The following is a 15,604-nucleotide window of genomic DNA, read 5'->3' as shown; positions in this document are numbered from 1 at the left end:
TTCCGGCGATGGCTGCTGCTCCGATCACAGCGCAAAATCTGGCGCCCAGGCGAGCTTGGCGCCCCGTTTGCGGCTCCACCCAATTTATCCCCATAGAGTCATAGAGTTATACAGCACAGAAAGTGGCCCTTCAGCCCTGCGTGTCCACGCCGGCCATCAAGCCCTGTCTATTCAAATCCCAGTTTCCAGCACTTGGTCCATAGCATTGTAGGCTGTGGCATTTCAAATGCTCATCTCAGTGCTTCTTGAATGTTGTGAGGATTCCTGTAACCTCCTCCCTATCTCTGTAACCTCCGCCAGTCCCTACAACCCTCCCGATCTCTGTGACCTCCTCCAGTCATTACAACCCTCCCGATCTCTGTGACCTCCTCCAGCCCTACAACCCTCCCTATCTCTGTAACCTCCTCCAGCCCTACAACCCTCCCTATCTCTGTAACCTCCTCCAGCCCTACAACCCTCCCGATCTCTGTGACCTCCTCCAGTCATTACAACCCTCCCGATCTCTGTAACCTCCTCCAGCCCTACAATCCTCCCTATCTCTGTAACCTCCGCCAGTCATTACAACCCACCCTATCTCTGTAACCTCCTCCAGCCCCTACAACCCTCACTATCTCTGTAACCACCTCCAGCCCCTACAACCCTCCCTATCTCTGTAACCTCCTCCAGCCCTACAACACTCCCTATCTCTGTAACCACCTCCAGCCCTACAACCCTCCCTATTTCTGTAACCTCCTCCAGCCCTACAACACTCCCTATCTCTGTAACCTCCTCCAGTCATTACAATCCTCCCTATCTCTGTAACCTCCTCCAGCCCTACAACCCTCCCTATCTCTGGAACCTCCTCCAGCCCTGCAACCCTCCCTATCTCTGTAACCTCCTCCAGCCCTACAACCCTCCCGATCTCTGTAACCTCCTCCAGCCCCTACAACCCTCCCTATCTCTGTAACCTCCTCCAGCCCTACAACCCTCCCTATCTCTGTAACCTCCTCCAGCCCTACAACCCTTCCGACCTCTGTAACCTCCTCCAGCCCTGCAACCCTCCCTATCTCTGTAACCTCCTCCAGCCCTACAACCCTCCCTATCTCTGTAACCTCCTCCAGCCCTGCAACCCTCCCTATCTCTGTAACCTCCTCCAACCGTATAACCTTCCCGATCACTGTAACCTCCTCCAGACCTACAACCCTCCCTATCTCTGTAACCTCCTCCAGCCCCTACAACCCTTCCTATCTCTGTAACCTCCTCCAGCCCTACAACCCTCCCTATCACTGTAACCTCCTCCAGCCATACAACCCTCCCTATCTCTGTAACCTCCTCCAGACCTACAACCCTCCCTATCTCTGCAACCTCCTCCAGACCTACAACCCTCCCTATCTCTGTAACCTCCTCCAGCCCCTACAACCCTTCCTATCTCTGTAACCTCCTCCAGCCCTACAACCATCCCTATCTCTGTAACCTCCTCCAGCCCCTACAACCCTCCCTATCTCTGTAACCTCCTCCAGCCCTACAACCCTCCCTATCTCTGTAACCTCCTCCAGCCCCCACAAACCTCCCGATCTCTGTAACCTACTCCAGCTCTACAACCTTTCTTATCTCTGTCACCTCCACCAGCCCTACAACCCTCCCTATCTCTGTAACCACATCCAGCCCCTACAAACCTATCTATCGCTGTAACGTCCTCCAGCCCCTACAACCCTCCCGATCTCTGTAACATGCTCCAGCCCCTACAACCATCCCTATCTCTGTAACCTCCTCCAGCCCTACAACCCTCTCTATCTCTGTAACCTCCTCCAGCCCTATAACCCTCCCTATCTCTGTAACCTCCTCCAGCCCTATAACCCTCCCTATATCTGTGACCTCCTCCAACCGTATAACCTTCCCGATCACTGTAACCTCCTCCAGCCCTACAACCCTCCCTATCTCTGTAACCTCCTCCAGCCCTACAACCCTTCCTATCTCTGTAAACTCCTCCAGCCCTACAACCCTTCCTATCTCTGTAAACTCCTCCAGCCCTACAACCCTCCCTATCTCTGTAACCTCCTCCAACCATATAACCTTCCCGATCATTGTAACCTCCTCCAGCCCTACAACCCTCCCTATCTCTGTAACCTCCTCCAGCCCTTATAACCCTCCATATCTCTGTAACCTCCTCCAGCCCTACAACCCTCCCTATCTCTATAACCTCCTCCAGCCCTACAACCCTCTGTAACCTCCTCCAGCCCCAACAACACTCCCTATCTCTATAACCCCCTACAACCCCTCTGTAACCTGCCTCTACCACCCTTTCAGGCAGTGAGTTCCAGATTCCAACCACCCTCTGGGTGAAAATGTTTTTCCTCAAATCCCCTCTAAACCTCCTGCCCCTTACCTTGAAACTATGCCCCCTGGTTATTGACCCCTCTACTAAGGGTTCAAGTTCCTTCCTATCTACCCTATCTATGCCCCTCATAATTTTGTACACCTCATCAGATTCCCCCCTCAGCCTTCTCTGCTCTAAGGAAAACAACCCCAGCCTGTCCAGTCTCTCTTCATAGCTGAAGCGCTCCAGCCCAGGTAACATCCTGGTGAATCTCCTCTGCACCCTCTCCATGCAATCACATCCTTCCTATAGTGTGATGAGCAGAACTGCACACAGTACAGCAGGCACCTCAAAGCACTGGAGAGGTATCACCAACGCTGCCTACGCAAGATCCTGCACATCCATTGGCAGCATAGGCGCATCGAAGGTTTGACCACATTCAATCAGCTCCGATGGACGGGTCATATCGTCCGCATGCCCGATAAAAGACTCCCAAAACAAGCGCTCCACTCGGAGCTCCAACATGGCAAAAGAGCCCCAGGTGGGCAGAGGAAACGCTTCAAGGACACCCTCAATGCCTCCTTGAAAAGGTGTTACATCCCCACCGACACCTGGGAATCCCTGGCCCAAGACCGCACAAAGTGGAGGAGAAGCATCCGGGAAGGCGCCAAACACCTTGAGTCTCTTCGCTGGGAGTGAGTGGAAGCCAAGCGCAGGCAGCACAAGGAGCGCACGTCAACCCAAGCACCCCACCCACCCGCCCCTTCAACCACCGTCTGCCCCACCTGTGACAGAGACTGTAGGTCCTGCATTGGACTCATCAGCCACCTGCAAACTCATTTTTAATGTGGAAGCAAGTCATCCTCGGTTCTGAGGGACTGCCTAAGAAGAACACAGTATTCCAGCTGTGGGCTAACTATTGTTTTGCACAGCTGCATCATAACCTCCCTGCTCTTGTATTCTATGCCTCGGCTAATGAAGGCAAGTATCCCATATGCCTTCTTAACCACCTTATCTACCTGTCCTGCTGCCTTCAGGGATCTATGTACATGTCCACCAAGGTCCCTCTGATCCTCTGATCTTCTTAGGGTCCTACCATTCATTGGCCCAGAGCTTCGGGTCTGCACGGGTGAGTACGCACGGGGTACTCACCCGTGGAAGTGCCGGTTTCCTGCATGCACTGCGCATGCGCGGGAAACCGGCACTTCCGTTTCCGTGAAAGAAGGTGTTCAGAGGTGGAACGCGTGCGCCGGAGAGGCAGCGCGTGCGCATGGAACTTACATTGTTTTTGCAGGTTTTCCCGGGAGGGTAAGTCTCCAGAATTTACACATTTAAAAAGCAGGCGTAAAGCCTGCTTTTTACAAGGTAAGTGGTGAATTAATTAAAATTAAAACATTTTTTCCACAGGTTTATTATTTTTAAATACTTTAAAGAAAGGTAAGTTTATTTTTAGCCCTGTTAGAAAATAAAATTATTTTTTTCAAAAATGTAAATTATTGTTTAAAATAGTTATTTCATGTAATTTATAGTTTATTCAAAAAATGTGATTTAAAAAAAATTTATTTGAAGATTTAGTGATGTTTTGGGGCCCGTAGTATTTCTAAGTTTTGACAGCTCTTCCTATCAAACTTATGAATGGGCATTCCCTGCTCCAATTGGCTCCCCATGGCCCACGTGATCCCAGGGGACGCATCGAACTAGCTGCGCCCCTGGGATACGCAAGCACTGCGCGCCGGCAGTTGGAGCAGGCCCAGGATCGGAATTCCACGGGGGTCCACAGCTCAACGGCCGGCGTGCTAGGTAAGCGCAGGTCGGAGGCTTGCAGCCGCGGGAAGATCCGACCCGAATTTCTGGGCCATTGTGTATTCCCTTTCCTTGTTACTCCTCCCAATCACCTCACACTTTTCAGGGTTAAATTCCATTTGCCACTGTTCTGCCCGTCTGACCAAACCGTCCATATCCTCCTGTAGCCTGAGGCTTCCCTCCTCACTATTTACCACTCCACCAATGTGCGTGTCATGGGCGAACTTCCTGATCATACCTCCTACAGTACGTTCATATCTAAATCATTAATGTACACTACAAACAGCAGTGAGGAAAGGGTTAGCCGAGCTCGTGGCCTGAGAGAGAAGATCAAAACGGCCATCGGAAAGAGGGGTTCGAGGTTCACGACGCCATCCCCTAGAATGACGTAGAACCCCCGACACAGGAACAGGCCATTCGGCCCAGTTGGTCTATCCCAATGTTTATGCTCCACACGCGCCTCCTCCCACCCTCATTTTTAAAAATCAGTGACAGAATTTGCATTCACGTAAACCGAGCCCTGTTTCACCCATAACCCCCACTGTGCCAGGACACTCCGAGATCTCAGCGCTGCTCCAATTCTGGCCTCTTGCTCATCCTGTGATTTCCATTGCTCCACCATTGGTGGCCGTGCCTTCAGCTGCCTGGGTCCTAAGCTCTGGAATTCCCTCCCTAAACCTCGCCACCTCTCTAACTCTCTCTCTCCTCCTTTAAGATTCAAAAAAAATTAATTTATGGGATCTGGGCGTCGCTGGCAACGCCAGCATTTATTGCCCATCCCTAATTGCCGCTTGAGAAGGTGGTGGTGAGCCTCCTTCTTGAACTGCTGCAGTCCGTGTGGTGAAGGTACTCCCACTGTGCTGTTAGGGAGGGAGTTCCAGGATTTTGACCCAGCGACGATGAAGGATCGGCGATATACTTCGAAGTCAGGATGGTGTGTGATTTGGAGGGGAACTTGGAGGTGGTGATGTTCCCATGCGCCTGCTGCCCTTGTCCTTCGAGGCGCAAGGGTTTGGGAGGTGCTGCCGAAGGAGCCTTGGCGAGTTGCTGCAGTGCATCTTGTAGATGGTACACACTGCAGCCACGGTACGCCGGTGGTGGAGGGAGTGAATGTTTAAGGTGGTGGATGGGGTGCCAATCAAGCAGGCTGCTTTGTTCTGGATGGTGTTGAGCTTCTCGAGTGTTGTTGGAGCTGCACTCATCCAGGCAAGTGGAGAGTATTCCATCACACTCCTGGCTTGTGCCTTGTAGATGGTGGAAAGGCTTTGGGGAGTCAGGAGGTGAGACACTCGCCGCAGAACACCTGGCCTCTGACCTGCTCTTGTTGCCACAGTATTTGTGGCTGGTCCAGTTATGTTTCTGATCAATGGTGAACCCCAGGATGTTGATGGTGGGGAATTGGGCGATGGTAATACCATTGAATGTCAAGGGGAGGTGGTTAGACTCTCATTTGTTGGAGATAGTCATTGCCCGACACTTCTGTGGCGCGAATATAACCTGCCACTTATCAGCCCAAGCCTGAACGTTGTCCAGGTCTTGTTGCATGCGGACATGGACTGCTTCATTATCTGAGGAGTTGTGAATGGCGCTGAACACTGTGCAGTCATCAGCGAACATCCCCATTTCTGACCTTATGTTGGAGGGAAGTTCATTGATGAAGCAGCTGAAGATGGTTGGGCCTAGGACACTGCACTGAGGAACTCCTGCAGTGATGTCCTGGAGCTGAGATGATTGACCTTCAACCACCACAACCATCTTCCTTTGTGCTGGGTGTGACTCCAGCCAGTGGAGAGTTTCCCCCTGATTCCCGATTCCCATTGACTTGAGTTTTACTCGGGCTCCTTGATGCCCCACTCGGTCTAATGCTCTCTCGATGTCAAGGGGCAGTCACTCTCACCTCACCTCTGGAATTAAGTTCCTTTGTCCTTAAAACCTATCATGACTGAACTCTACTTCACCACCCCTACCCTCCCGCAGCCACGTAATCTCCTGGACGTGCAAAACAAATCCCAGGGTCATCGTTCCACCATAAGGAGATATTAGGGCAGGTGAACAAAAGCTTGGTCAAGGAGGTAAGCTTTAAGGAGCATCTTAAAGGAGGAGAGAGAGAGAGAGAGGCAGAGAGGTTTAGGGAGGGAATTCCAGAGCTTAGGGCCCAGGCAGCTGAAGGCACGGCCGCCAATGGTGGAGCGATGGAAATTAGTGGGATGTCCAAGAGGCCAGAATTGGAGGAGAGCAGAGATCTGGGAGGGCTGTAGGGCTGGACGAGGTTACAGAGATAGGGAGGGGGTGGGTGAGGCCATGGAGGGATTTGAACATGACACTGAGAATTTTTAAATCGCTTCGTCCCAGAAATCCCAGGGTAACATTACAGTACCGGTGATCCGGGCCTTGCCCCTTTTTGCATGACCTTAGTGGACTCCATCATATTTTTCCTGATCTTTGTAGTGTCCACCCTTTATAGCCAGACCTCTACAGTCTCCGCCCCTTATAGCCAGACCTCTACAGTCTCCGCCCCTTATAACCTGACCTCTACAGTCTCCGCCCCTTATAGCCAGACCTCTACAGTCTCCGCCCCTTATAGCCAGTCCTCTACAGTCTCCGCCCCTTATAGCCTGACCTCGACAGTCTCCGCCCCTTATAGCCAGACCTCTACAGTCTCCGCCCCTTATAGCCAGACCTCTACAGTCTCCGCCCCTTATAGCCTGACCTCTACAGTCTCCGCCCCTTATAGCCAGCCCTCTACAGTCTCCGCCCCTTATAGCCAGACCTCTACAGTCTCCGCCCCTTATAGCCAGACCTCTACAGTCTCCGCCCCTTATAGCCAGACCTCTAGTCTCCGCCCCTTATAACCTGACCTTTGCAGTCTCCGCCCCTTATAGCCTGACCTTTGCAGTCTCCGCCCCTTATAGCCAGACCTCTACAGTCTCCGCCCCTTATAGCCTGACCTTTGCAGTCCCCGCCCCTTATCGCCTGACCTTTGCAGTCTCCGCCCCTTATAGCCTGACCTCTACAGCCTCCGCCCCTTATAGCCTGACCTTTGCAGTCTCCGCCCCTTATAGCCAAACCTCTACAGTCTCCGCCCCTTATAGCCTGACCTCTACAGCCTCCGCCCCTTATAGCCAGACCTCTACAGTCTCCGCCCCTTATAGCCTGACCTCTACAGCCTCCGCCCCTTATAGCCAGACCTCTACAGTCTCCGCCCCTTATAGCCTGACCTTTGCAGTCTCCGCCCCTTATAGCCTGACCTTTGCAGTCTCCACCCCTTATAGCCTGACCTTTGCAGTCTCCGCCCCTTATAGCCTGACCTTTGCAGTCTCTGCCCCTTATAGTCTGACCTCTGCAGTCTCCGCCCCTTATAGCCTGACCTTTGCAGTCCCCGCCACTTATAGCCTGACCTTTGCAGTCTCTGCCCCTTATAGCTTGACCTTTGCAGTCTCTGCCCCTTATAGTCTGACCTCTAGTCTCCGCCCCTTATTGCCTGACCTTTGCAGTCTCTGCCCCTTATAGCCTGACCTTTGCAGTCCCCGCCACTTTGTGTCTGGCCTTTGCAGTTCCCGCCCCTTTGTGCCTGACCTTTGCAGTCTCCGCCCCTTTCTGCATGACCTTTGCAGTCTCCGCCCCTTATAGCCTGACCTTTGCAGTCTCCACCCTTTTCTGCATGACCTTTGCAGTCTCCACCCCTTATAGCCTGACCTTTGCAGTCTCCGCCCCTTTCTGCATGACCTTTGCAGTCCCCGTCCCTTATAGCGGGACCTTTGCAGTCTCCGCCCCTATCTGCCTGATCTTTGCAGTTTCCGCCCCTATCTGCCTGACCTCTGCAATCTCCGCGCCTATCTGCCTGTCCTTTGCAGTCCCCGCCCCTTATAGCCTGACCTTTGCAGTCCCCGCCCCTTATAGCCTGACCTTTGCAGTCCCCGCCCCTTATAGCCTGACCTTTGCAGTCTCCACCCCTTATAGCCTGACCTTTGCAGTCTCCGCCCCTTTCTGCATGACCTTTGCAGTCCCCGTCCCTTATAGCGGGACCTTTGCAGTCTCCGCCCCTATCTGCCTGATCTTTGCAGTTTCCGCCCCTATCTGCCTGACCTCTGCAATCTCCGCGCCTATCTGCCTGTCCTTTGCAGTCCCCGCCCCTTATAGCCTGACCTTTGCAGTCCCCGCCCCTTATAGCCTGACCTTTGCAGTCTCCGCCCCTTTCTGCCTGACCTTTGCAGTTCCCGCCCCTTTTAGCCTGAACATTGTCCCAGGGGAACACAGCAGATCCAGGGGAACCCAGGAGAGAGCTCGGAGCGAAAGAGGCCTCCACACTGTCCTCAAGCCTACCTTTATCGTTTGAGGCCATCTGACCCGCTGGGAATGTCGCTGGGGCGTTGCTGGGGGGAGTCCTCCTTTCGGGTTGGTTACGGAAAGAATCTGGATGTAAACAACAGATAATAAAAGACATGAAGGACAGAAACAGAGAACTTGCATTTCTATAGTGCTGTTCACACCATTAGGACATCCCAAAGCGCTTTACAGCCAATGTGGGAGGAGATTAAATGGGTGGGTAGAGTCCATCAGAGGGGAGAGTGTACATGGGCTGTGGGAGGAGATTAAATGGGTGGGTAGAGTCCATGATAGGGTGGAGTATACATGGGCTGTGGGAGGAGATTAAATGGGTGGGTAGAGTCCATGATAGGGTGGAGTATACATGGGCTGTGGGAGGAGATTAAATGGGTGGGTAGAGTCCATGATAGGGTGGGGTGTCCATGGGCTGTGGGAGGAGATTAAATGGGTGGGTAGAGTCCATGATAGGGTGGAGTGTCCATGGGCTGTGGGAGGAGATTAAATGGGTGGGTAGAGTCCATCAGAGGGGAGAGTGTACACGGGCTGTGGGAGGAGATTAAATGGGTGGGTAGAGTTCATGATAGGGTGGAGTGTACTCGGGCTGTGGGAGGAGATTAAATGGGTGGGTAGAGTCCATGATAGGGGAGAGTGTACATGGGCTGTGGGAGGAGATTAAATGGGTGGGTAGAGTCCATCAGAGGGGAGAGTGTCCATGGGCTGTGGGAGGAGATTAAATGGGTGGGTAGAGTCCATGATAGGGGAGAGTGTACATGGGCTGTGGGAGGAGGTTAAATGGGTGGGTAGAGTTCATGATAGGGTGGAGTGTACATGGGCTGTGGGAGGAGATTAAATGGGTGGGTAGAGTCCATGATAGGGGAGAGTGTACATGGGCTGTGGGAGGAGGTTAAATGGGTGGGTAGAGTCCATGATAGAGTGGAGTGTACTCGGGCTGTGGGAGGAGATTAAATGGGTGGGTAGAGTCCATGATAGGGTGGAGTGTACATGGGCTGTGGGAGGAGATTAAATGGGTGGGTAGAGTCCATCAGAGGGGAGAGTGTACATGGGCTGTGGGAGGAGGTTAAATGGGTGGGTAGAGTCCATGATAGGGGGGAGTGTACATGGGCTGTGGGAGGAGATTAAATGGGTGGGTAGAGTCCATGATAGGGGAGAGTGTACATGGGCTGTGGGAGGAGATTAAATGGGTGGGTAGAGTCCATGATAGGGTGGAGTGTCCATGGGCTGTGGGAGGAGATTAAATGGGTGGGTAGAGTCCATGATAGGGTGGAGTGTCCATGGGCTGTGGGAGGAGATTAAATGGGTGGGTAGAGTCCATCAGAGGGGAGAGTGTACACGGGCTGTGGGAGGAGATTAAATGGGTGGGTAGAGTCCATGATAGGGGAGAGTGTACATGGGCTGTGGGAGGAGATTAAATGGGTGGGTAGAGTCAATCAGAGGGGAGAGTGTCCATGGGCTGTGGGAGGAGATTAAATGGGTGGGTAGAGTCCATGATAGGGGAGAGTGTACATGGGCTGTGGGAGGAGGTTAAATGGGTGGGTAGAGTTCATGATAGGGTGGAGTGTACATGGGCTGTGGGAGGAGATTAAATGGGTGGGTAGAGTCCATGATAGGGGAGAGTGTACATGGGCTGTGGGAGGAGATTAAATGGGTGGGTAGAGTCCATGATAGGGTGGAGTGTCCATGGGCTGTGGGAGGAGATTAAATGGGTGGGTAGAGTCCATCAGAGGGGAGAGTGTACATGGGCTGTGGGAGGAGATTAAATGGGTGGGTAGAGTCCATGATAGGGTGGAGTGTACATGGGCTGTGGGAGGAGGTTAAATGGGTGGGTAGAGTCCATCAGAGGGGAGAGCGTACATGGGCTGTGGGAGGAGATTAAATGGGTGGGTAGAGTCCATGATAGGGTGGAGTGTACATGGGCTGTGGGAGGAGATTAAATGGGTGGGTAGAGTCCATCAGAGGGGAGAGCGTACATGGGCTGTGGGAGGAGATTAAATGGGTGGGTAGAGTCCATGATAGGGTGGAGTGTCCATGGGCTGTGGGAGGAGATTAAATGGGTGGGTAGAGTCCATGATAGGGTGGAGTGTACATGGGCTGTGGGAGGAGATTAAATGGGTGGGTAGAGTCCATGATAGAGTTGTAACATTGCGACATTACGGACACGAGGAGGCCATGTTGCCCCTCAAGCCTGCTGCATCATTCAGTTCGATCATGGATGATCTGTACCTGGACTCCATTTACCTGCCTTTGCTGCATATCCGCCAATACCCTTACCCAACAAAGATCTATTGATCTGTCTTGAAATTTTCAATTGTTCCCCAGCATCTACAGCCTGCTGTGGGAGAGAATACCAGATTTCCACTACCCTTTGTGTGAAGAAGTGCTTGCTGATATCCCTCCTGGCTCTAATTTTAAGGTTTTGCCCCCCCTTGTTCTGAACTCCCCCATCAAAGGAAATAGTTTTCATAGAATCATAGGAATTTATGGCACAGAAGGAGGCCATTCGGCCCATCGTGTCCGTGCTGGCCGACGAAGAGCGATCCAGCCTAATCCCACTGTCCAGCTCTTGGTCCGTAGCCCTGTAGGTTACGGCACTTCAAGTGCATATCCAAGTACTTTTTAAATGTGATGAGGGTTTCTGCCTCTCCCACCCTTTCAGGCAGTGAGTTCCAGACCCCCCCCCCCACCACCCTCTGGGTGAAGAGATTTCTCCTCAACTCCCCTCTAATCCTTCCCCCAATTACTTTCAATTTGTGCCCCCTGGTTACTGATCTCTCTCCTAAGGGATATAGGTCCTTCCTATCCACTCGATCTGGGCCCCTCATAATATTATAGAGGGGAATTAGGTCTGCTCTCAGACTCCTCTGTTCCAAAGAAAACAATCCCAGCCTCTCCCTATCGACCCTATCGAATCCTACTCTATGCCAACCTGTCCTCCTAACCTAACCATTTTACCCCCCTGGTGTCATTCTGGTGAATCTGCGATGCACCCCCTCCAAACAATGTGTCAGCTGTGGCTCAGTGGGCCGCCCACTCGCCTCTGAGTCCGAAGGTTGTGGGTTCAAGTCCCACTCCAGCAACTTGAGCACGTAAAGCTAGGCTGACACTCCAGTGCAGTACTGAGGGAGCGCTGCACTGTCGGAGGGGCAGTACTGAGGGAGCGCTGCACTGTCGGAGGGGCAATACTGAGGGAGTGCTGCACTGTCGGTGGGGCAATACTGAGGGAGCGCTGCACTGTCGGTGGGGCAATACTGAGGGAGCGCTGCACTGTCGGTGGGGCAATACTGAGGGAGTGCTGCACTGTCGGAGGGGCAGAACTGAGGGAGAGCTGCACTGTCGGAGGGGTCAGTGCTGCACTGTTGGAGGGGCAGTACTGAGGGAGTGCTGCACTGTCGGAGGGGCAGTACTGAGGGAGTGCTGCACTGTCGGAGGGGCAGAACTGAGGGAGAGCTGCACTGTCGGAGGGGCAGTACTGAGGGAGCGCCGCACCATCGGAGGGGCAGTACTGAGGGAGCGCCGCACCATCGGAGGGGCAGTACTGAGGGAGCGCCGCACCATCGGACGTGCCGTGTTTTGGATGAGACATTAAACCGAGGCCCCGTCTGCCCGCTCAGGTGGATGTAAAAGATCCCACGGCCACTATTTCGAAGAAGAGCAGGGGAGTTCTACCCGGCGTCCTGTGGCCAATATTCATCCCTCAATCAACATAACAAAAACAGATTATCTGGTCACTATCTCATTGCTGTTTGTGGGTGCTTGCTGTGCACATATTGGCTGCCACGTTGCGACAGTGACCACACTTCAAAAAAGAACTCCATTGGCTGTAAAGCACTTTGAGACGTCCGGTGGTCATGAAAGGCGCTATATAAATGCAAGTTTTCCTTTAAGCTGCGCGGCCACACAGCGATGTAGGGGTCCTCCATAGCTGGTGAGCCGGCTTTTACATTGAATATAATCGCGCGTGCGTGGAATTTTGAATGGGCCGAGCAGCTCAAAAGACAATGACAGGGAACACTGCTTCCAAGGCCTTCCTGAGGTGAGGTGTCCGCAACTGAATGCAGTGCTCCAGATGGGGTCTGACCAAGGCTCTGTACAACTGAGGTCCTCTACCAACCTGCCCCCGCCACACAGTACTGCCCCCCGATTATCAAATTCCACGACGAGGCCTTGGACAACGTGGACCACTTTCCATGCCTCGGGAGCCTACTGTCAACAAGTCCAACACCGCCTTCAGTGTGCCAGTGCAGCCTTCGGTCGTTTGAGGAAGAGGGTGTTTGAAGACCAGGACCTCAAACCTGGCACCAAGCTCATGGTCTACAGAGCAGCAGTGATACCCGCCCTCCTGTATGCCTCAGAGACATGGACCATGTACAGCAGGCACCTCAATGCGCTGGAGAGGTGCCACCAACGCTGTCTCCGCAAGATCCTGCAAATTCATTGGCAGGATAGGCGCACCAACGTCAGTGTTCTCGCTCAGGCCAACATCCCCAGCATCGAAGCTTTGACCACGCTCGATCAGCTCCGATGGACGGGTCACATCGTCCGCATGCCCGATACAAGACTCCCAAAACAAGTGCTCTACTCGGAACTCTGACATGGCAAGAGAGCCCCAGGTGGGCAGAGGAAACGCTTCAAGGACACCCTCAAAGCCTCCTTGTAAGAGCCATAAAAGCTTAAGAAAATACTTTAAAATAGTGGTTAAATGGCATAATACAGTTAATTTACCTGACCGACTTATTGTATTAAGAAACCCCCTATGTTCTTGCTCCAGTAGTATAGTCCGAGACACCCCCTTCATTCTTGCCACAATGGAACAGTCCCTAAGCCACACATGGGTGCAGCCATTTTACAGTTTAAACTGCACGTGGTTGAAGGAGGCAGAAGCTGTGAGGTTTGGAGCAGTACAGTTTTTGACCGTGTTCGTTTATACGTGTTTGCTTTGTAATTCCGTTTGTTAAGTGTTATAGTAAACTGTTTAAAAGACAAAGCTACGTTTGGGAACGTTTTATTTCGACACGCGTCTACTCGTTGTTAAAAAAACCCACAGCTCAGTGGCTGCCTGTTTGGAAACTAAGAAGCGCCACTACATTAGTCAAAAACTTGCTCCCTAAAGAAGGAAGGGACGGAATCGTCGGCGAACGTATACCCGAATGGTCACGGAGCCAGACGACAATATAAGAAAGCGAAGGTACAGTGACTGCTACTTGCTTTGTTCATTCTATTGAGAAGCTAAATAAGAGCTGCAGGTAAAATGGCCGAGGCCTTACGGAGCCAGGAGCTTCCATCAGCCAGAAAGATTGCTGGCCAAAAGAGGGAAATAAAGCTCACCCCAAAGGCAATGGAAGAGAAGTTACATAGAAGCATAGGTGCAAGGAAGGCTAAATTAGCTCAGATAACTGGAAAAATGAAGATAATCGATCGTCTCATGGAAGATAATGCTAATATTAAGAAAGCTGAAGACATGATGTATTACGATTTCTCCAAGCTGCATGAAGAATTTAATGTACTCAATGAAGATGTATTAGCACTTCTGCCTGAAGAAGAGGGAAACGCTGATCAGCACAACTGGTTTGATCTTAAATCAACCAGCATTAAGGACTATATCAAGGCCACGGAACAGTGGATGTTAAAGATTCGTCAAGACGCTGATACAGCAGAGAAAGATAAAGTTGACGATGAAGTCGGACCAGACGATAGCATTTCAGAGACTTCCGCCAGACCGAGCAAAAATCGAAAAGAAGGTAGCTCTGTTTCTGGACGCAGGTCAGTCGCTTCTACCACAAGCTCGTCGCGACGCATGAGAGCGGAGGCCGAACGGGTGGCGTTGATGGCGCGCGCAGCATCTTTAGCGGAGAAGCAAGCTCTTGAACGGGAAGAGGCCCAACTGCAGGTCCAAGAGGCCCAACTGCAGGCCCAACGGGCCCAGGTGCAGGCAAAGAAAGAACAGCTGGAGATAAAAACAGCTATCGAGGTCTCAGACGCCAGGTTGAGTGCGTACGAAGATTATGAAGGCTCACGGGATGGCGGGAGCCACTGCCAGTCAACGTCGTCACATAGAGTTGGATCCAGGGCACCTTCAAGAGTTACAACAGAGCCCGAAGGCAATCCCCTGGCATTACGGCGTGGAAGAGTGGCCTCTCCACTAACAGGAGCACGTGATGCTACCCCAGACGTCAGACAGTCTAGACTAGACCCTGCTGATGACCACCAGAGGCCTGAAGACACAGGGAGAAGCCTATACCGAGTGATGCAACGTCAGAACGAAATTACAGAGATGCTTGTAAAACAACAGAATCTGTTTCGACTCCCTCAAAGAGACATACCAGTGTTCCAAGGCGACCCACTCAAGTATAAGCCCTTCATCAGATCCTTTGAACAAGCCATTGACTCCAAAACAGAGAGCAGCAGTGATAAGTTGTACTACCTGGGACAGTACACCAGTGGTAAGCCACAAGACCTGGTCAGAAGCTGTGAACACATGAGACCAGACCGGGGATACATAGAAGCCAGGAAGTTGCTGCAGGAGCACTATGGTAACGAGCTGAAGATAGCCACTGCATATATCGAAAAGGCTACCAAGTGGCCACAGATCAGATCGGAGGACGGAGAGGCATTGAACGCATATGTTCTTTTCCTCATAGGATGTCGCAACACCATGGAGGATGTTGAATTCGTGGAAGAGATGGACAATCCTACGACTATGAGAATCATCATCTCTAAGCTTCCTTACAGGATGAGAGAACAATGGAGAAGAACAGCCTTTGAGATAATGGAGAGACGGAAAAGTAGAGCCAGGTTTGCAGACTTAGTGAACTTCATAGACAAACAGGCTAAAATTGCTAGGGACCCATTGTTTGGAAACATCCAAGATGTCAGCCCGACCACCGATGGAAGAGTGAAAGCCAAGCCTGTTGAATCAAAGACTCTCAGGAAAGGTGGTTCCAGGGGAAGCAGCTTTGCAACTATCGTCACCCAGGCCGAGGAAGAAAGGCCCCAGAACTCATCTCCCAAAAAGAGCAGCACAGTGACGTCTGCTAATGCCTTTCAGAAGCCATGCTTATTCTGCCAGAAGAATCATACATTGGATTTCTGCAGCGACATCAAAGCACAGCCACATAAGGACAGAATCGAATTCCTGAAGTGCAACGGCCTATGCTTTGGATG

General features: G+C 52.1%; 1 protein-coding gene across 1 annotated transcript in view; it reads right to left on the bottom strand.

Annotated features, from left to right (window-relative positions):
• The window catches only part of LOC147092114 (T-cell differentiation antigen CD6-like), a 98,940-nt gene that overhangs the window by 19,174 nt on the left and 64,162 nt on the right, over positions 1-15,604 (bottom strand). The window contains exon 11 of the mRNA XM_085975555.1: positions 8,423-8,512. Within this exon, the coding sequence (XP_085831681.1) occupies positions 8,423-8,512 (90 nt within the window). The remainder of the gene's footprint in view (positions 1-8,422; positions 8,513-15,604) is intronic.

This window comes from Somniosus microcephalus, unplaced genomic scaffold, assembly GCF_052327205.1.
Source record: "Somniosus microcephalus isolate GS21.2 unplaced genomic scaffold, FLI_Smic_1.0 unresolved_chr2, whole genome shotgun sequence".
NCBI lineage: Eukaryota > Metazoa > Chordata > Chondrichthyes > Squaliformes > Somniosidae > Somniosus > Somniosus microcephalus.
This window is presented reverse-complemented; position numbering and strand designations above follow the sequence as displayed.